Genomic DNA, 21,227 nt, shown 5'->3' with positions numbered 1-21,227 from the left:
ACTCTATAAACTTCGATAGATTTGAGGACAGGGGTGGACCCACTAAGGGGCCGGGGGCCATGGCCCCCCACCCGATTTTTCAATTTTTTTATTAATTCCTTTAATATAGGATTTTTTATACTAATTTCCTTCAGTTTTCCACTTTTTTCTCTTCTCACATGTGAAATGTCACTATCTGGCCCCCCAAATATTGAGAATAATTTTTAAATGTAAAATAATGGGTATAAAAGTCATCTCTAATTAAAAACTAACTCCTCAATTCCAATTATTCTTCCCACTCTTTTCTCTCACATCTTTTCTTCTTATCTATTCTCATCTCTTTCTGTAAACATGGATTAAAGGAAATTTATGAAAAAAAAATATATTATTAGATATTCAAAATATCATTTATAATTAGATACTTACTCCTCAATCTTTATTTATTCTCTCATATCTCCTCTCTCCTCTCTCTTATTTTTTTCCTATTTATTCTCTTCTATTTATTTCTTCCCATTTATTCTTTCCATTTATTCTTCCCTTTTAAATTTTGGGAAAAAACTCCCCACAGTTAGGTACTCTTTTTCTTTCTCAATTTATTTATTTTTTTTTTTTTTTTTTGTTATTCTTTATTTCATTTTATATTCTTTGTTTCTTTATTTTATCTACAATTTTTGCTATTTAATTTTATATTGTAAATAAAATGTGTATAGTTAGTAAGGTAACTAAGTACCATTGGTTTACATCTCTTATCTTATAAAAAAAATTTTTGGTTTGCATTTGATTTTTTAGGGTTGAAGCTATGTATTTTTTTTTTTATTGATGCTTTAATTTACCTATATCTTGTTGAAAAAAATATCATTATCAATAATTTACTTATTTTTATCAAATATGTGTAGACTCCACAAAATATATGTGAAATAGGTTTTAGAAGGACCCACACAATATGTGTGATGAAAAACCATTGGTGTTTCTCCAATCTGGACTTCCATTTTTCAGCTCCCCAATATTGAATCCTGGTTCCGCCCATGTTTGAGGATAACCAAATAGTTAATTTTTTGAACAATGAATCCGCATATTTGAAATCTCATTTCATTTCAAATCCGTAGATTCATGTTATCAAACAGGTCCGAATTAAGAGAATGTACTAGTGTGTAATAAATTAAGAGACATCTTAAAGATTATTGTCAATTTGATATAATTTTGAAGTATCTATGTTATTTGTCAATTATCTTGGAATATGTGCAAAATTTTCTCATTTAAAAAATATATATACGAAGAAAATCCAAAGGTTATTTTTTGGTTGGAAAGAATGTGCAAAACCCAGGTGGCAAAAATTGGAATCTAGCGGCTAGTGTGAGGTTAAGTGGGTCCATTCTCTGAATGCAATAAAATGGGAGGAAGCTGAGGAAGAGAAGGAAAGGTTGAAGTAGTTAAACTTAGTCCATCGTGTCTTGTTTAGCACTAACCAGTTTGGAAGTTTTAGAGGTGACAAGATACCTTTTCTTTTCTTTTCTTTTCTTTGTTGCTTTCCACCCACTTATACTTTTCCTCTTCTTACAAGACAAACAATGGTGTCGTTGTTGCTGGATAAACTGATTCACCTCTCTTTGGTTTTTTTTTCTCTCTCTCTCTCCCTTGTAAAAACAAGCGCTGCTTGCTTGTTCCATTGATTGATACACAGTTATATAAGGGTTGGTTCTGGTCTAGTTTTAGGTAACTATTCAAATCAGAGTTAGTCTTTAATTGGGGTGGATGTGGATTAGCACCTACACCAACCAACAAGCAGGTGCAGGTGCAGGTGCAGGTGCGTAATGGATTTGAATTGTGCCCACAATATCAAAGAGGTATATGGTCGTTAGGTGATATCATCCATTTATTATTATTATTGTTCTTTTTGGGTAGGATAGTCTTTTCACTAAAGGGGAAGAAAAAAAAGGGCTAAGCCGAGATGATAGGAGATATCAACTCCACGAACACGGTAAGTTTAGCTTACTTGCTTGTTTGTGCATTTACAAGATACCAACTTCTAGCGTTAACGATCCTTCAAGATCGTATTTGAAGTATACTAATACAAATGCAAATGTGAGAAGCGAGCCCCAATTAGGATTGCTGAGTCGTTCCAAAATCCCGACAGACTATATCAATGTTGTGCAGCCTTTCCTAATGGCAGGATGTGGCTTTTTTAAGTAGTGTGAACCACTAGAACAAGTTAGCACATGAAATCTTGCTATTGTTATGGATACAAGGTAGGAAGAAGATGTAGCGAAGGTGGAGCTTAGAGCTTCAAATTTTAGAGAGAAAGAAGTAAAGAAAAAGCTAGGATTGATCCAAAATGTTCTGATTGTGACTATGGTAGTACTATTTCTTCAAATGTTAGGAGTGACACGATAATAATTTTAGGATATCGTAGTATGTATTTGGATCAATAATTGTAGTTATGCCTAATATTGTATTGAAACCATGTCATTTAGACTATGTAATCTACTATGGTTGTAATGAAACATTTTCCTTTGATCTCTTGTGGTACGTGTAATAATTATAGTTACAACGAAACATTTTCCTTTACTCTCTTATTGTCACTATATGATTATGACTTTGAAAGGTGTTATTATATAAATACTACATAATTTAATTTATTGAAATTAATTGTAGACCTCTATTAACATAGATGACAGGCACCTAAGGAGACAGAGTGAAGAGTTGAGGAGAGAGGCGGAGGTAAGCCATGATATTTGTCATTATGGGTGTTGCCCTAGCAGTGGAAAAGATTAAGAGATTGTTTCTAAGTAGAGCTCCATATCGGGGTGAGCCTCTAGGTGGCCAAAAAGAGACATAGAGAATCATTAGGGTTTCTAATTGTACTTGCCAAGAGCAATTATGCTCAATAGAAAGGCATTATTTAGCTTGTGTCAATTGGTGAGGGATACAAGTCTTATGTTTGATAGTAGGTTCCTTAGTTTGGAGGAACAAATGGTGATGTTTTTTAAAGTAGTTGGCCTCAACCATTTGAATCATGACCTTGCTCATCAATTTTGTAATAACCCCTATAATTTTAATCCGAAATCCGTATTGCAGGTCCAAGTACCCGAAGTTCCAGCCGGAAGAAGTTGTAGGCTATCCGAATTGAAACCATGATCCATACCCTGAGCCCATAGATCTGGATTCTACCGATGAAGAACCTGTCATACTAGGAACCGGAAGGAGATCTAGTGGAAACCTTGATGGATTGGGAAGGTGGATTTCTAGCTGGAGACAAGTCAAGTTTGAAGATGTTTGAGATCAAGGTAAGGACCTCCCCCCCCCCCCCCACGTGTTGGTTTAGTTAGATTGGTGTCGGGGATCAATCGGATGAGCAAAGCACTCAAGTACTAAAAAGTACTAGGGGGCGGTTGCTTAAGGCGGTTGATTGACCCAACCAACTACCCAAGCGACTGGTAGGTCTGTTTGTGGGTTTTAAACCTTGTTTTGCCCCCAACCCTCTATAATATTCATCCATGACCTAATTTCGTATTATTTTATTTGTGGAGGCTATTGTGGACGATTGAGAGACAATGTACACATGGTTGGTGGTAAAGAACTCTCGAATCGCAGAGAAGGCTTGGATCTCGCTTGGACTTTTAGATCTTTTAGAGGTTAGTTAAACACACTCTCCTTTTACTTGATTTTCTTTGTTATTAGTGTCACACCCCGCCCGCTAGGCCCGGTTACCCGCCTGACGACCCGTGGGTGCGAACCGTCACAGGATCCATGGTTTTAGTCTATCAATAATAATAAATACAAATACCTGTAATCAAGAGCAAGAATAGTGCAATAATTAATAAAAAGGTTACAGGAGTCCAAATACTCCAATAAATATCCAAGAAATAATCAAAGGAAAGAATCAAGAATCAAATGTAATATTAAGTTCAGCGGAAGCAAAAAGAATAACTAAATAATCTTCATCTTCAGGAGGCTTCATGCTCTGCAAGTCCATGTACCACTGTCTGTGCCACATCAGCTTCAAACGAGAAGGCTCTTTTATACGAATCATTTCCAACTTCCGACGTTGTGCACCCATCTGTACAGTTTATATAATACATACAATGAAAGGAATGAGTTCCAACAAACTCAGTAAGGAATAAGCAATTCTCATATATATGTCAATACAATCCACGAATGCCATATGAAATGATATGGATGATATGCGAATATGAATGCTACTAAGATCTAACTATGCAAGTCTCTAATGGCTGACATGCTTTAAGATATACACCAGCCCTCCTTTGGGTAAGTCTCATCACTCGATCCGGCAGGCTGGTTACCTCTGTAGGGATCATGGGCAAGGGGTAAGTCCACACTGGCTCTCAAACCGTGGTGGGGGTTAAGTCAACACTCTGTCACCACGACCATTGGCAATGAGTCTGGCGCATGTCGGGGTTTCTAATCCAATGCAAGGTCATAATGGTAACATACTATATGAAGTCCGGATACTTCCCCTATGGCACCAACCAACTCGGTTCAGTATCCTTCGCAACCTAGGAGTGAGAATCCTCACGGCCGGCTACCTCTGTTGGACTCCACTCCTTAACCCTATGGTCATCCACATATTATTGGGGCGGATGCTCTCATGACTCCTCGCGACACCCGGTCCGCTCCTTGGCGTCCATGAGCCCAACCCTAACATATGCAACCCTACCATTACATGACCAATAGTGGACCACCGAGTCTCCGCACGGACCGGTTACCGCTGTTGGATGAAACATAGTCACGTCACCATTGTCACGGGTCACCCGGCTTCAATTCCCCTGCCGAAAGGGTATAGCATGTGGGGTACCTAGCCATGCAATTCTAGACTCCCTAAGTATGTCATCAAGTAATCATGATAGTGCTGGAGACATCAGCAGGCATGTGTCCCATTCCACGCCTTCCGATATCCCAAGCCACGATATCCCAAAGGAATACCCCTTCCATCACAACTACACTACAATCACTCTTTATCATACCATGAACAGTTGTGCAATATCATAAAAGATGAAGTACATCAAAGAACACCACTAACAGCAAATATACAATAAGATTCACATGCTTTATACAATTACAGCAAGTTACATGATCAAAGAATGTAAATAGAACAGCTGAATCATCATGTATATGTAATTGCATATAAATAAGAATGCATGTCCTTACCTGTAATTTAGTAGAAGTCCTCTAACTTGCAATCCAAAAACTATTATAAGACTTTTATTTGAAACAGAGAACACCTAGGCATAGGGTTACAAGAATGTATAAGAGTCAAGAGTCAAAACAATTCAAAAATCAAGCCTACACGATCTTGGAAACCGCCGGTTGCTTGTGGCGGTTGCTTGGGTTAGCGACCTCCACAGCGACCGCCTGCTTGAGGCGTTTCCAACTCCGAAAATCGACTTTTTATCATCCGATTTCAATCCGTTTTGGGATGATCTTAGTCCGAATTTCAAGCTTAATAGGTCTAGAACAAGAAACCCTAAAATTAACAAAGATTTATTACCCAAATCATTCCCTTGATGGGATCCATCCATTAAACAAATGCGGGGATTCGTTTTTTGACAGATCTCATCAAGAACATTGAAAAGGGAGATACAACAAATCAATTGGGTAATCACTAACAAAATGGGGATGGGTTCATTTCAATCGAGGTTAAAAAGAAGAGAATAGAAGATGGAGATTCATTACCTTAATAAGAATCACCAAGAATAGAAGAGAAAAGTTTCATATCATTAACAGACTTGCCTGAATCCCGCACGTTTCCACAGCCGCCTATCGCCCAAAATAGCAATCCCGAACATAATAATCGTTAATAGGGCGGGGATGCTATTTATAACGACGGGGGCAAATATGGCATTTTCCGAGCGTAACCGGGCGGTCGCTTGGTTTAATCAACCGCCACTAGTAACCGCCCCAAGTATATTGCTATCGGGTGCTTTGCTCATGGGGTTGAAGACCAAGTACAACCAAACCCAAATGAGCATGGGGGAGATCATAGTCCGAAAAATCAATTATAATAGGTTTGTAACAAAGAGGTTAGGGTTTCATCATAACATATGACCCATGAAAAGGTTATGATCACGGAAAGAGAGGGAATGATTGTTATCAAGAAAATAACAAGAAATCATAGGAAATCTAGTTTATGTTAACGAAACATTACCCATGAGGTTTCCCGACTGGAGGTTACAAGAGGTTTCGAGAAAGATCATTCAAGGATTAGGGTTAAGGTTTCAAGAATCTATTAGCTAGGGTTAAGATCATGATGATGATCATAGATCTCAAAGAATAGAATGAGATCATGGAATAGATGGTTGCAAGAATGCATCATCTTCTTCCTGATCTCAAAAAGAACAAGAACGAAGAAAGAATAATTAGAAATCCTAATTAGGTTAAACATGGATCATGAAGAAAATATAGTGATCAAGTTTAGGTTAACACAAATATCACCAAGGGAAAGAGAAACAAAGAATGCACAATCTGAAAAAGTGTTGGGAAGTTTCCAACAAATAAAGAACAATAGGGTTTCATATATGGTTACCTCTCATAAAAACAACCCAAGATAGATAAAGGAAAATCTCATTAGTATTTCAAAATAAAGAATGGAATTAGAAAGGGTCTACTAATGAGAGAAAATAAGGTTCTCAATTAAAGTGAAGGGAAACAAATTCAAATCATACAATTAGGGATTTACTAACAAGAATCCGTGTATCCCACTTAAAAGACTAAGGAGAATAAAGATTCACCCTTAGGGCAAGGAATTTACAATCAAGAAAGGTTTTGGGGAGGGTCCAATGAATTAATAGAAAATAAAAGGGTTGCCAATTGTTCCAAAGAAAAACAAGGATCAACTCCTCAATCATGAGGACACAAGGGAAGGTCATGGTAATAATATGAGACCTTCCCCACAATAATAAAGATAGGTAGGAAATTAGGGAAAGTATCATTAAGAGCTTTGGTGGAATCAAAATCAAGGATCATCGCCATATGGCTTCAAGATCATAGAGTGAATTGGGGGATTCACTCTAGGGTTAAAAGAATTAAAGAAGAGGTCATTACAGTAGTGTAACACCCTTCTCATGATCAGAAAATCAGAAGTAGAGAAGAAAGAATGAATTAAAGAAGAAGCGAATTGAATACCAACATTTTAGAAGAGAAACCGATGAAGAAATCTGAAGAGATGCTTGAGGATCTTTCTTGGCTTCGAAGGAGAGGTTATAGGAATCTTCCCACGTTCTCCCAAGGCTTAGAAACAGATTGAGAGTGAAACACATGGAGTTCCCCCTTTTAAATAGCACAAAGAGTTCAAGAGTTACTAGGGTTTCACCAAACTGACCAAACCGACCCTGTTGGTTGATTGGTTGCCAAAGAGGAAGTTCAAAGGTCGATCCCATGCTATCAAGAGGTTTAGAAACATGGTGGGAATAGTTTACCACGAAATTAAAAGAAATAAAGCTTTTGAAAACCTTAAAAACAGATATTTACCAAAATGCCACTGCTTGGACAACTTGTTCAAAAATAGGGATTTAATGGGCCTAACTTCAATATTTTTGGATGGGCTTCTTTCAATACATCGTACTACTTACCTAGTATGGAGGGATGTCTCAAACTAGGTCCAACTAAGCTTTAGGTCCATCAACCAAGTTCTTCTTCACAAATAAATAGTTCAACACCAAATCAAATAAGGTTTCCATAGGAAACACCATCATCAATATCCATGGGTTTTGGGTCAAACACCATATCTTCTATTGAGATGGCCCACAAAGACATCTTCCTAAGATTTTCAAAGATAGTAAACCTGAAATCACGGTCAAACTTCAAAGTCAACATTAAATAAACCCGACTTCACGCAAAACCGATCCCCCCCCCCAAAAGGGGGGGGGGGGGGGCGAAAGACCGCCCCCCCGCCGGGGGGGTGCCCCCGGGGGGGGGGGCGCCCCCCCGCCTAACCAACCACCCTGAGCAACCGACCGGGTCACAGTGGCCATGTCCGTTTGATTTTTGCTTCGTTTTGATCTTAGACTTAAATAAAACTTCTTAACCTTAACCTAGGTGATCTTTGAGGTCTGCTGGGGTGGTTACTTGTGATGTTTAATATTTTTCTCAGTAGTTTCTCTGCTTAGACAGGTAATGTTACAATTACTTATATATGAATTGACTTGTCTATTACTTTGAATGTGTAATTAGTCTTATAACTTGTTGTAATAATAGTTTAAATTGATTACTTGATGATTACATGTTGTGGATGATGATTAGATGTACTTGATTTATTATTTGCTATAGAATGATGTTTTTAGTGTGACTACGATTGAGGGTTATCCTTGTTGAGTTCCTAGTTTGGGATATCTGGGACTGTGGTATGAAACATTGTTCTCTAATGCCTCTAACACAATCATGGTTGTTGGATTACATTAGGGGTGTCAATTTTCTACCCGAACCGTTAAAACCGGACCAAACCGGCCTATCACAGCCCAAACCGGCCCGAACGGTTTTGAGCTGGCCCGGCCCAGCTAGTGTGCGCCCGTTAGCCCGTTAGTCTTTTACATATAAAATTAAAATATTAAATATAATTAATTTTTTTGGTATTGTTTAAATGTAATTAATGATCCATGAATTTTGGTTCTTTGAGACGTTGAGACTCGAATTTGAGTAGTTGAGAATTGAGTGTTAACACATTTAACGGTTTAAGTTTTAAGTTTTTAATTTTCAAATTTCATTTAGTTTTATTATTTTAAAATTTAAAAGTCTTAATTGATAACTCTTAACTTTTAAGTCTTAATTTTAATCGTTAACTTTTTAATTTTCAAATTTCATTTAGTTTTATTATTTTAAAGTTTAAAAGTCTTAATTGATAACTCTTAAATCTTACAAATTCAATTTCATTGGGTGAAAAATTGTGAGGTTGGTTTACACATGATAGAAAAATCTAAATTTGTTATAAAATAAAGAGAATATATCAGAGACAGAATAAAACTATAACAAGATCAATCAGAAGTGATTCATTCAATTGAGTGCATTACATATTTATAGTAGAATGAACATCTACTCTGATATAGAAATACAATATATGATTCTTGCACACAATAAGATATTCTTGATATGGAAGGATAGATTGCTACCCAAGATAGAAGGTGCATAGGATGGAAATATTGACTGCCAACATTGTGTAATGAGATGGTTGTGATCTTCGCCAATATTGCATCCTGAGGTAGTTGAGACCTTCAATTGGAAGTACAATCTCTTTCGGGTAATGGACATCCATAATAAATATTATTTATAACACTCCCCCTTGGATGTCCATCAATAGATAATGTACCTCGTTAAAACCTTACTAAGAAAAACCCTGTGAAAAAAAAAATCTTAGTGAAGGAAAAGAGTATACATATCTAAATAATACGTATTGGTAGCTGCCTCATTAAAAACCTTACTAGGAAAACCCGTGGGACAAAACCTTGGTTAAGGGAAAAGAGTGCAGACGTATTTTACTCCCCCGATGATAACATCATTGAGTATCTTTGAATACGTACATTCCATTATCATATACCAACTTCTCAACATTTGAAGTAGGCAACGCCTCAATAAATAAACTGTCAAGTTATCACTTGAGCGAATTCAATGAACATAGATTTCACCATTTCATTGAAGATCAAGAGTTGTAAGTTGATATCCACATTCATAAATATCCTGCATCTGCAAAACTAGTAAGTTGATATCCACATTCATAAAATAATATCATGTCAATAATTTCCCGAATATACTAAAATATATGTTTTATAACATTTCAGTGTCTTCGTATTGGAGAATAAATAAATCTTGTTAATACACTTATAGAAAATGCTACATTCGATTGTGTATTATCAGCAAGATACATTAATGCCCCAATTGCACTAAGATATGGTACTTCAGGACCAAGAAATTCTCCACTGTTTTCTTGGGGTCGAAATGAATCTTACTTTATATTGAGCGATCTCACAACCATTGGGGTACTCAATGGATGTATTTTATCTAGATAAAATCTCTTCAAAATATTATCTATATAAGTTGATTGATGAACGAATATTTCATTCGTCAAATGCTCAATTTACAAATCAAGAGAAAACATTGTCTTTTCAAGATTTTCATTTCAACTTTCTTAAAATAATCTACTGCTTTTGGAAACTCTTCAGAGTTTCGATGATATTTAAATCATCATCATATATACTTACTAAAATTAGATCCATATCCTTTAATAAAGGCACAATAATAAATTGGATCATTTTTATGCTTTTCATTTAGTAAATATCCACTAAAGAGATTACTATATATGCCTTGATAATCTTTGAAGCCTTATTGAACAAACTTCCTAGGAATTTTTATATGCTTCAATCATTTTGAATCATTCAGGGATTTTCATATATATTTCACACTCAAGTGAGCCATATAAATAGGCTGTAATAATATCAATTAGACGCATGCCAAAATTTTCATATACTGCCAGATTAATAAGATATCTGAAGGTATCCACCACAAGAGAACATGTTTCCATGTAATCAATGCCAGGCATCTGCGAAAATTCTTGTGCCATAATTCATGCTTTATATATCACGATTCGCAGAAAACTCAATTGTACCCCACTGGCTTTATACCTTCAGATATTGGACTACAGGTCCAAAAACTTTAATTTTCAAGCGAATTCAATTCTGCTTGAATTGCGTCTCTACATTTTGGCCAATCATTTCTTGATTTATATTCATCAACAAATTTATGTTCAAGATCCTCGTCTTGATGTATTATTTCAACAATAACATAATATGCAAAAATGTTGTCGACAACTTTATCTTTTCGGTTCCATCTTTTTCCTGCAATGACATAACTAATCGAGATCTCTTCATTATTTTTCAGGTACCTGAACCTCTTCTGGGGTTTTATAGAAAGTTACGTCTTCAAGATCTTCATAATCAATTGTCTCCATATTATGACCATCTTGATCATTTGCTCCTTTCCTTTTCTAGGATTTTATCCTTGAACCGATTGATCTTCCACGCTTTAAACGTGGTTTAATTTCATTTGCACCGATAGATTGTCCTCGTTGGACATCAATTCTAATTGGAGCATTTAGAGCTGGAATATGAGATTTAGTAACTCTTAGCAGGTCAGCAAATCTGGCAGTTGATTTATAATATTTATTGCATTATCCTTTGAACTTCAAGTTCACAGTGCTCAGTGCGAGGATCTAATGAGATAATGATAATGCATACAATCAATCTCTTTTTCCAACTGTTTATTCTCTCCCCTCATGTTGGAAAAACTAATTTATCAAAATAATACTCAGCAAGTATTGTATTAAATAAATCTCCTATCCTTAGCAATATATTGAATTATATAAGGAGATTTATATCCAACATATATTCCCAACTTTATTTTGGGACTCATCTTTGTGCGCTGTGGTGGAGCAATTGGAACGTAAGCCGCACATCCAAAAATTTTAAGATGATAAATATTTGGCTTCTGACCATAAGCCAATTGTAATAGGGAGAATTTATGACAACCTTTTGGCCTGATGCGTACAAATGATGCTTTGTTCTCATAACCAATGGTTTAGCTATTAATTGGAGACATTTAATAAATGATTTTGCTAAACCATTTTGGATATAAACATAAACAACAGGCTATTCAACTGTGATCTCAGTTGTTATACAATAATCATAAAGCCTGAGATGTAAATTCACCAACATTATCAAGACAAACGGTCTTTATCTTATAATTCATAAATTATGCTCTTAATCTCATTATTTGAGCAAACAATCTCGCAAACACCAAATTGCGAGTTCATAATGAACATACATGTGACCACTTTATAGATGCATCTATTAAAATCATATATTATCTGAATGGTCCACATGATGGGTGAATGGGCCCATATATTTCACCCTCTATACGTTTCAAAAACGTAGAATGTTCAATCTCAACTTTAGCTGGTGAATATTTAATAATAATTTTTTCTTGAGAACAAGCAATACAAGAAAATTCACTTATTTGAAGAATCTTCTGGTTCTTCAATGGATGACAATTGAATTTTCAATAATTTTTTCGCATCATACTTGATCCGGGATGGTCCAACCGGTCATGCCAAATAATAAAATTATTGGAATCAATGTTCATTTGATTTACCCAAGCATGTGTTTCAACCATGCGATATTCGTGTAGTACAAATTGGGAGAAATATCTAATACCTTTGTATAGATATTTACTTATACCATTATTTGTAGTCTCAATTTGATAATCATTTTGACAAATAGCTTTGAAACTTAATAAGTTTCAAACTTACTACAAAATAATGAATTATTCATAGCCAATTTTATCTCCCAAATAATAATAGATTAGCTCTTCCGAGCTTCCAATCAACATTGTACTACCGATTTTATATGAACATTGGCTTCACATCATTAAATAAAAGAAATATTTTTTTTCTCTCGAATATAATATGCGTCACAGCATATAAGAGAATATTCACATTCTTCATAAAAAATGAAACAAAATATATTAAAAGATATATAGAAAGTCAATAAAAAAAAATAATAGAGGAAAAAGATTAAATTTATGATAAACTAACTTATGAGATGAGATTTGAAGAGAAAAGAATTACATAATCAAATCTTCAACTATTATCTTCAAAGAAGTTTGCAGCATCTAGATGTGTAGTATCTGTGAGGCCATCAAAATCATTCCTTTTATAGGCAAAAATTGCTCAAGTATCATGATTTTGGAAAATCTATTTTATCTCCACATTATTTTTATTTCTTTAATTAAGGCTGGACAAAGCTTAATTAAATATTGTGGAGTATGACGATACATGTCTAATGGCTTTCATACCACATTGGTAACAAATATTATCTTCACTCCTTGAATTGTTATATTGAGAATCCTTATTATTCTCTTATTTATTTCCATAATAATGACGGTAATTATTCCGTCTTTTGTCTCATCCTCTTCCACAGTCATGACCATAATTTTAATTTTGCCTTCTTTCAGGCATATCATGAATTGTTGCATTCACTTCGGGGAATGGAACAGAACCAATAAGACGAGCTTCATGACTTTTCATTAATAGTCCATTATTTTACTCAGCCACAAATAGGCATGATATCTCAGATTATTTCTTAAAACTCCTTTTACAATATTACTATTGTAACAACAAATCTAAACTTGAAAATTTGTCGATATTTTCATGAATAATATTTTCTCCTTATAATTTCAAAAGAGAATTAATTTCAAAACTCATCGTATTTATTTACGCTTTCAAATCTTGCAACTTCATGTGCATCTCGATCTATTCATTTACGTTTCAAATCTTGCAACTTCATGTGCATCTCGATCGTATTCATTTCCTTTCAATCTTGCAACTTCATGTGCATCTCGTCGTTTCATTTACGCTTTCAAATCTTGCAACTTCGTGCATCTCTCTCTCTTTTTACGCTTTCAAATCTTGCAACTTCATATGCATCTCGAATCGTATTCATTTACAATTTCAAATCTTGCAACTTCATGTGCATTTAACAATATTTGTGGTGCAAAGCTAGCAACCACTATATACAATAAATAAAACCACAATCGTTAAAGCAACATAATATCTTATTATTTGATTGATTCTTAGATTCAATAAAACACATACCTTTTTATCATGATGCACTTACATTTCAAGATGGACAAGGTAAACTCCGTTGTTTACAAAACGTGCAGGAGGTCGATCATTCTTTTCACTTTGGAATAAAAACATAATGATACATAGTCTCTTGTCTTTCTTCTCAATACGCAATACTTCGAGCTGATTCGTTCTTCGGCATCGTCATAACGTGTTATAAAATAAAGAAATATATCGAGAGATAAACTATAACAAGATCAATCTGATTCATTCTTGGTGCTTACATATTTATAGTAGAATGAACATCTACTCGATATGAATACATATATGATTCTTGCACACAATAAGATATTCTTGATATGGAGGATAGATTGCTACCCAGATAGAGGTCTAGGTGGAAATATTGCTGCCCATTGTGTAATGAGATGGTTGTGATCTTCCCATATTGCATCCTGAGGTAGTTGAGACCTTCAATTGGAGTACAATCTCTTTGGGTAATGGACATCCATAATAAATATTATTTATAAAAAATTTTTTTTTTTTTTTTTTTGTCCAAAAGGCGACCCCCACCACCCCCACCCCCCCAGGCCCAACCCGCCACCCCCCCCCCCCCCCCCCGCCCCCCCCCCCCACCCCCCCACACCCGCATTTTTTAAGTGGGTTGGGTTGGGGTGGGGGTTCCCCCCCCGCCGCCGGCCCGCCCCGCCCCCCCCCCCCCGCCCCCCCCGGCCCCCCCCGGGCCCCCACCCCGGGGGGGGGTGACCGCGCTGGGTAGAACCTGTACATGCTACAACATATATATCATGCAAAAAGTAAGCATTTTCAATGTAGAAAAATATAATTTTCGCCGCACGAAAATAAATAAATAAATAACTTAGCGAAAAAAATTCCGACACCGTGAGTTTGTAGATCTTCCTACGCTATTCAACATACTTTAATTTCATACCCATCTAACAATATTATGGCATGCATTAAAAAAAAAAAGTTTGGAGAACAATGGTTACTTCTTAAATGAAAAAACTCCATAAAACTCCCAGATCTGTGTGAAATCCCGCTTGATTATCGCAAACAATGATATACCTGTCAAGAATGAAGCGAGATCTACTGTTATATGTCGAAGATCGAAGGAAAATATGGCAAACGTGCAAGAAGTATGAGAGAGAAGGTCTACGAGTTCTAGAGAAGAGAGAGAAATTCAAGAAAAAGAGGTGGATGATTCGTCCAAAATTCGGTTTATTTTGCCAAAAATATCGATATTAATCGACAAGAAATCTATAATATTTTGACGGTTTCATTTTCGCCGTTAAAAAAATCGGAATATGTTGAGCTGGCCAAAATTTAGCAAATATCAGCCAATATTTGGCGAAATGTTTTTCTATAATATTATTTTATTAAAAATATTGCGTTTATGAGTTAAAATTACAATTTTGGACATTATTCTTAGATGATTTAAATATTTAATGAATTGAATAGACAAGGGTATTCTTGGAAAGAGAAACATAACCATGTCCTTTGAATTCATGTTCAATTAATAATAGTTATTATATTATTATATCAATTAATATTGTACTTACGAAAGATAATTACAATTTTGGATATCTTTCTCAAATGATTTAAAGATCTATTGAATAGAATATACAATGATATTTTGGGAAAGAGAAATGTAGCCTTTATCTTTTGAATTCATGCTTTTATAATAGTAGTATGATAATGTTGTTCTCCTACTTCACCCCACCTCAATTGCAATGTTGGTATCTATAGGTGTAAATCTTTTCATTTATACCCTATATATGATCAACAACTATACTTGTTGGCTTGTTGCTCCTCTCGGTTGTAAAGCATTTCTAATAGGTTTTCAAAAAGGCTTCATTGTGCAAAGCATCTAATGTGCTAGTCAGCATTGAATATTTTCAAAGCATTTGTTCTTCTTTTAGATCTGTTATGTTCAGCTGGCTTTGTAGATCTTCTAATATGTTTGCTGATTTGTAATTTGAAATTTTAATCTAACATGAAGTGGATCAAACCACCGAATTTTATTGTTGATCCTTCTTTTGTTGAGTTGAGGAAATTCTCCGTAGATGCTTTTGATTAATGATATTGTAACTTTACCCAAAAAGATAAAGTGTGCTAGCGGGTTTGATGATCCATATTCTGATACTCGAAGCTGGCTTATGTCAAGCTTGAAAGATCAAAAGACAGATGATCTTCAACCCGTCAGAGAAGAGGTACATGCTCTCCTAAAGTTTTTCTACCATACAATAATAGTGGAACCCACCTCTCTAAGTACGGACAAAATGAATCAAAGATGGGACCCCCAATAGGTTCTATGTGAACTCCACCTTTATTGTATGGTAGAGAAGTGTCAGGGAAACATATATTTCCTGACTCAGGAGCCATAGATGATTAATCAGACCACCGTAGTACCGTACAATATCACCCTCTCTGCATTACTGTGTATGACTATTCCACAGCCTGTGCAGAGGTTTTCTGTGGCCGTGTATGGCTGAACTCATTGTTTTCCTTGATGGTAGGTGGTTCAGTAGTTAATATGCCCGTAAATGATTATTTGATTACATTCATATGCGATGATTATTTGGTGAATGCTGCCAAGAACCCTAATGTCAATGATTCTCAAAAGGCTTCGGTGACACACCACTAGGAAGATTACTTTTCGTTGGAGGAGGACCTGAACATTGTGAAGAGGAGCATTGTTTAAACTGCCTTTGCATTATAACTACAGGGTTAACATTCAAATTTGGTGAAATAAATATATGATTGTAAATTAGTGTTCTGCCTTTGTCTTCTAACATCCCAAATACTACCAGTAATCTCTACATGAACAAGATCCTTCACTGAAGTGGTGGAAACGAATACGATCCCTGACAATTATTACCCTCCCATAGATCTTAGACAGAAGCTTAGTAGCAGCATGGCAATCTTCACACACCCGTAGATTCTTCATGATCCGAATTGTAGTGCCTGGAGTTGTACTGATGAGACCAAAAGCAATTGCCAGTTTCTCACTGTGAAATGACAAAGCAGTTTCCTTTTCCTCTTCATCTATGTTTTGCAGCACAGTTGATGTATCAGCCACATAACCAACCTGCTTCAGTTTTTTGGTCATTTCAACTAGCATTTGATGGATCTCTTTAGTCTGTGGATGTGTCCAACCTCCCATTAGGAACTCGTGAACTGTACCATTTACTTCAATGGAGCTGACACCTGGTGCTTTCTTAATTCCTGTGTCTTTCATGGCTCTTCTGACCAGGGCGACATCATTCCATCTATTTGCAGCTGCATAGATGTTTGATAACATTACACTATAGCCACAATTATCAGGTTCCATCTTAAGCAGCTGTCTTGCTGCCAATTCCCCCAATCTAGAATTTCTATGAAGCTTGCAGGCAGCAAGCAGGGCCCCCCAAACAATGGTGTTAGGCTTGACAGGCATGCTATTGATAAGTTTGAGTGCCTCTTCAAGAAGTCCAGCTCGACCAAGGAGATCTACCATACATCCATAGTGTTCAACTTTAGGAATCAGCCTGAAGTTCGGAATCATTCTGTTGAAGAGCTTCCTCCCTTCTGTCACCAGTCCAGCATGACTACAAGCATGCAGAACTCCTATGAATGTAATGTCATTGGGGTTGATCTCTGTTCTCTCAAGTTTAGAGAAGAGTTCCAGAGCTTCTTCCCCACAACCATGCATGGCTAAACCACACATCATGGCATTCCACATGCATATGTCTCTACTACTAGATGCATTAAACAGCCACCGTGCCCTATCTATATCACCACATTTTGCATACATGTCGACCAAAGCTGTTGTTAGAATGACATCTGATTGGATCCCTTGCTTGTCTATGTAAGCATGGATCCACTTGCCCAGATCAAGGGCTCCTGCATCTGCACATAATGAAATGAGGATAATAAAGGTTACTTCATTGGGTTCGATGTTTGCCTTCCTCATTTCAAGAAAGAGTTTCAAAGCCTGAGGAAGGCACTTGGCTTGTGAGTATGCAGTGATCATAGCAGTCCATGCCATGATATCCTTCCTGCCCATACCATCAAATAGAGCTTTTGCACTTCTTATCTCGCCACATCTTCCATACATGTCAACTAGAGCTGTGGCCAAAGCAACCGATACATGAAAACCATTTCTGAGAATGTAGGCATGTAACTGCTTGCCCAGATCCAGAGCTCCCACTGACCCACTCTCTAAAACCAAACTCAACATTGTGATCTCATTTGGAAGCACACCTTCTTCCTTCATGCGTGAAAAAACTTCCATTCCCTGTTCTAAGTTGCCAGAGCGAATGTATCCTGCAATCATGGCAGTCCATGATACAACGCTTTTCTGAGACAATCCATCAAAAAGCCTTCGTGCATGAGATATACTGCCACACTTGGCATACATGTCTATTAAAGCAGTAGTCATTCGAGTGCTAACCAACTCGAAGGCGTGTTTTATAACATAAGTGTGCATTTTCTTCCCCATCTCCAATGAAGCCAAGTCCGTGGCAAGGCCTACCATGTTAACCATGGCAATTTCACTGGGCTTTACTTGCAAGAGATGCATTTCTCTGATAAGGTCCAAAGCTTCCCTATAAAATTTATTTTTACTGAAGCTTCCAATCATGGTACTCCAAGAGACGACATCTCTTTCAGGCATTTTATTGAACACCTGGCTTGCAGAATCCATGCTCCCACATTCACTATACATTTGTATCAGCGCATTATGTATGAAAACATCCCAATCCAATCCACTCTTCAGGATGAAACCATGTATTTCCTTCCCCTGTTGAGTACATGAGAGCTGACCACATGCTTTGAGGATAGATGGAATTGTAAAATTATCGACCTCGGCCTCATTCTTTCGCATGTAGGCATAGATGTTAACTGCCTCACTGGGTCTATTGTTCTTGATGTATGAAGTGATCAGGGAATTGAATTTTGTACCAGTGGTAGTATATAGATGGAATGCTTCAAAAGGAATGGGATAATTGGGATCAATACCTTTAATAAGTTGAGCATGGATTTGCTTGGTCTCTTCAAGGTTTGTCTCTCCAAGATGTGGGGAAGAAGGATTTGGCTGCTGATGGTGACTGGGTTTGATCTTGGAATGATGGATAGGCTTCTGTAGAACTGCTGATGAGAGGAGTGAAACAGGGAGATTGGTTCTGTTTGTTACCATAATGTCCATGGTCTTGGTTCACGTTTCATTCATTAACGGCTAACGGTATTAACTAACTGAAAAGAAAAGGGCAAACTAAACTTGAAAAGCAAATCTTATTAAAAAAGAGAAGAAAAACTTGGAAAACAAACGATAAGGTCTAAGGTCTTCTCTTTGCCTATAGATATTAACGGTTTCAACCAACTAACTTATGTGACGTGACCGTTAATGTTTCAGGCTGCACAGAAATCCTTTCTCGGCATTTCTGCTCAAAACCCTACCAAGGAATTGTTTTCTCTCTTCAACCTCACTAAGACAATTCCTCACGTCAACCAGTTACACGGACAGCTAATTGTAAATGGACTCTCGAGAATTGTTTTCTTCGGTTCGAAGATCGTTGACGCTTATCTCAAATTGGGTTACCTGGAAAATGCCTCCAAAGCATTTGATCAGATCCTTTCTAAGAATCCACACTCATGGAACACAATCATCGCAGGATATTCAAAATATTGCTGCTTTTCTGATGTTCTACATCTTTTCAAACGATTTCGGAGCGAGAGTTCTCCAGTTGACAGTTTTAATTTGGTGTTCGCAGTCAAAGCTTGCTTGGGTTTGTCTCTTTTAAGAGAATGGAAGTCTTTTCATTCTGAAGCAATCAAATGGGGATTAGAAACTGATCCGTACGTCGCACCTGCGCTGTTGAACATGTACGTTGATTTGGGTACCTTGGAAGAGGCGCAGAAGGTATTCGGCCAAATTTCCGACAGAAATTCAGTTATTTGGGGATCAATGATAAGAGGCTATTTGAAGTTCTCGAAAGAATCTGAAGTTTTCGAGATGTTCCCTCAGATGATTAAAAATGGTTTTCAGTTGGACCCGTTTTCAATGGAAGGGTTGATCAGAGCCTGTGGGAATATTTGTGCGGGTAAAGATGGAATGGCACTTCATGGTTATTGTATTAAACTCTGTTTTATGGATTCGAATTATTGTCTTCAAACGTCCATTATAGACATGTATACCAAGTGCGGCTTGCTTGACTGCGCGCTTAAATATTTCAAAGAAGTAACAGACAAGGATGTTGTTCTATGGAGCACAATGATTGCAGGATTTGCCAAAAATGGCAGACCACTGGATGCAATTTCTCTTTTCCGGGATATGTTGGAAAAGGAAGTAGTACTGAATGCGGTTATCTTTTCTAGTGTCGTTCTTGCTTGCTCACACTTGGGTTGTTTGCTACAAGGAAAGACTGTACATGGGTATGTGATTAGAAACGGGTTTGAATTGGATGTAGTAACTTATACTGCCTTCATTGATATGTATGCAAAGTGCGGTTCTATTGGGATGGCCTACAAAGTGTTCGATTGGATGCCTGAAAGAAATGTCTTTTCTTGGAGTGCAATGATTAATGGGTGCGGTATACATGGTTTATATTCTGAAGCAATTACTCTTTTTTCTAGGATGTTATCTGAGAATTACATACCCAACTCCATAACTTTTGTTTCAGTCCTATCAGCTTGCAGTCATTCTGGTAAGGTTGAAGAAGGATGGCATTTTTTCGAATCAATGAGTAGGGACTTTGGTATTGATCCTTCAGAGGAGCATTATGCATGCCTTGTTGACCTGTTAGGCAGGGCAGGGAAAATTGAATCAGCTAAACAGTTGATTAATAAAATGTTAACAAAGCCTGGTGGTAGCATTTGGGGAGCTCTACTAAGTGCTTGCAGAACTCACAAGCAAACTAAATTAGCTGAAGAAGTGGCAGAAGGGCTCCTTATCTTGGAGCCTGATCAGTCAGGTGCTTTGACATTGCTTTCTAATATCTATGCGGATGCTGGAATGTGGGAGAAAGTAAAAGAGATGAGGTTAATGCTGACTGAAGAGAGACTTCAAAAGACTGTTGGGTTTAGCTCCATTGAAGTTGAAAATAAGGTCCATGTGTTCAGTGCCAACGACCGAGTAGCTTGTAGGAACAGAGAAATTGAGCAAATTCAGGGTTCCATACATAAACAAATGAAGGCACTGGGTTATATTTGTCCTCCATGATGTAGATGTTTTGTTCTTATGTTGAGATGCTGGTAATATGCATTTGGGATTCTAAATACTGCAGTGTAAATGTCAATTTGGCTCATGAAGGTCCTGAGGTATGTGGTGATTATCAAACTGCAAGCTATGTTAATTTTTGTTTAAATAGGAGGAGGTAATGCCTGCCCTAAATTGTCTTGTCAAGTCTTGGAAACAGTCAGTTATAATATGCTCTAGGTGGGTGAGCAATCTGGTTCTAACTGATATATCTACATCGAGGGAAGCACATTTCTGTAGACCATTCGGTATTTGATTGGTAAACTGAAGTGAAAGCTACCAGGTATGTTTCAGACATTAGACAAACTTGTGACACTCGAGAGTCTTTATGCCAGAATTGAAGGGAAAGACTTTGTTGCTAACTGCTAGCAGAATTGG

The 21,227-nt window shown here is 36.8% G+C and overlaps 1 protein-coding gene and 1 pseudogene across 1 annotated transcript; one reads left to right on the top strand and one right to left on the bottom strand.

The window, feature by feature from the left end:
- Positions 1 to 16,328: 16,328 nt before the first annotated feature.
- On the bottom strand, positions 16,329 to 18,909 carry LOC149028332 (pentatricopeptide repeat-containing protein At3g12770 pseudogene; annotated as a pseudogene).
- An 86-nt stretch (positions 18,910 to 18,995) lies between these two features.
- Positions 18,996 to 20,813, top strand: MEF3 (Pentatricopeptide repeat (PPR) superfamily protein). Its single transcript, XM_089135889.1, has one exon. The coding sequence runs from the start codon at positions 18,999 to 19,001 to the stop codon at positions 20,811 to 20,813; it is 1,815 nt and encodes a 604-aa protein (XP_088992015.1). The 5' UTR covers positions 18,996 to 18,998.
- The last annotated feature ends 414 nt before the right edge of the window (positions 20,814 to 21,227 follow it).

The sequence above is a fragment of the Hakea prostrata genome, chromosome 1 (assembly GCF_041222555.1).
Source record: "Hakea prostrata isolate BN-2017 chromosome 1, UWA_Hpros_2, whole genome shotgun sequence".
In the NCBI taxonomy this organism is placed as follows: Eukaryota; Viridiplantae; Streptophyta; class Magnoliopsida; order Proteales; family Proteaceae; genus Hakea; species Hakea prostrata.
This window is presented reverse-complemented; position numbering and strand designations above follow the sequence as displayed.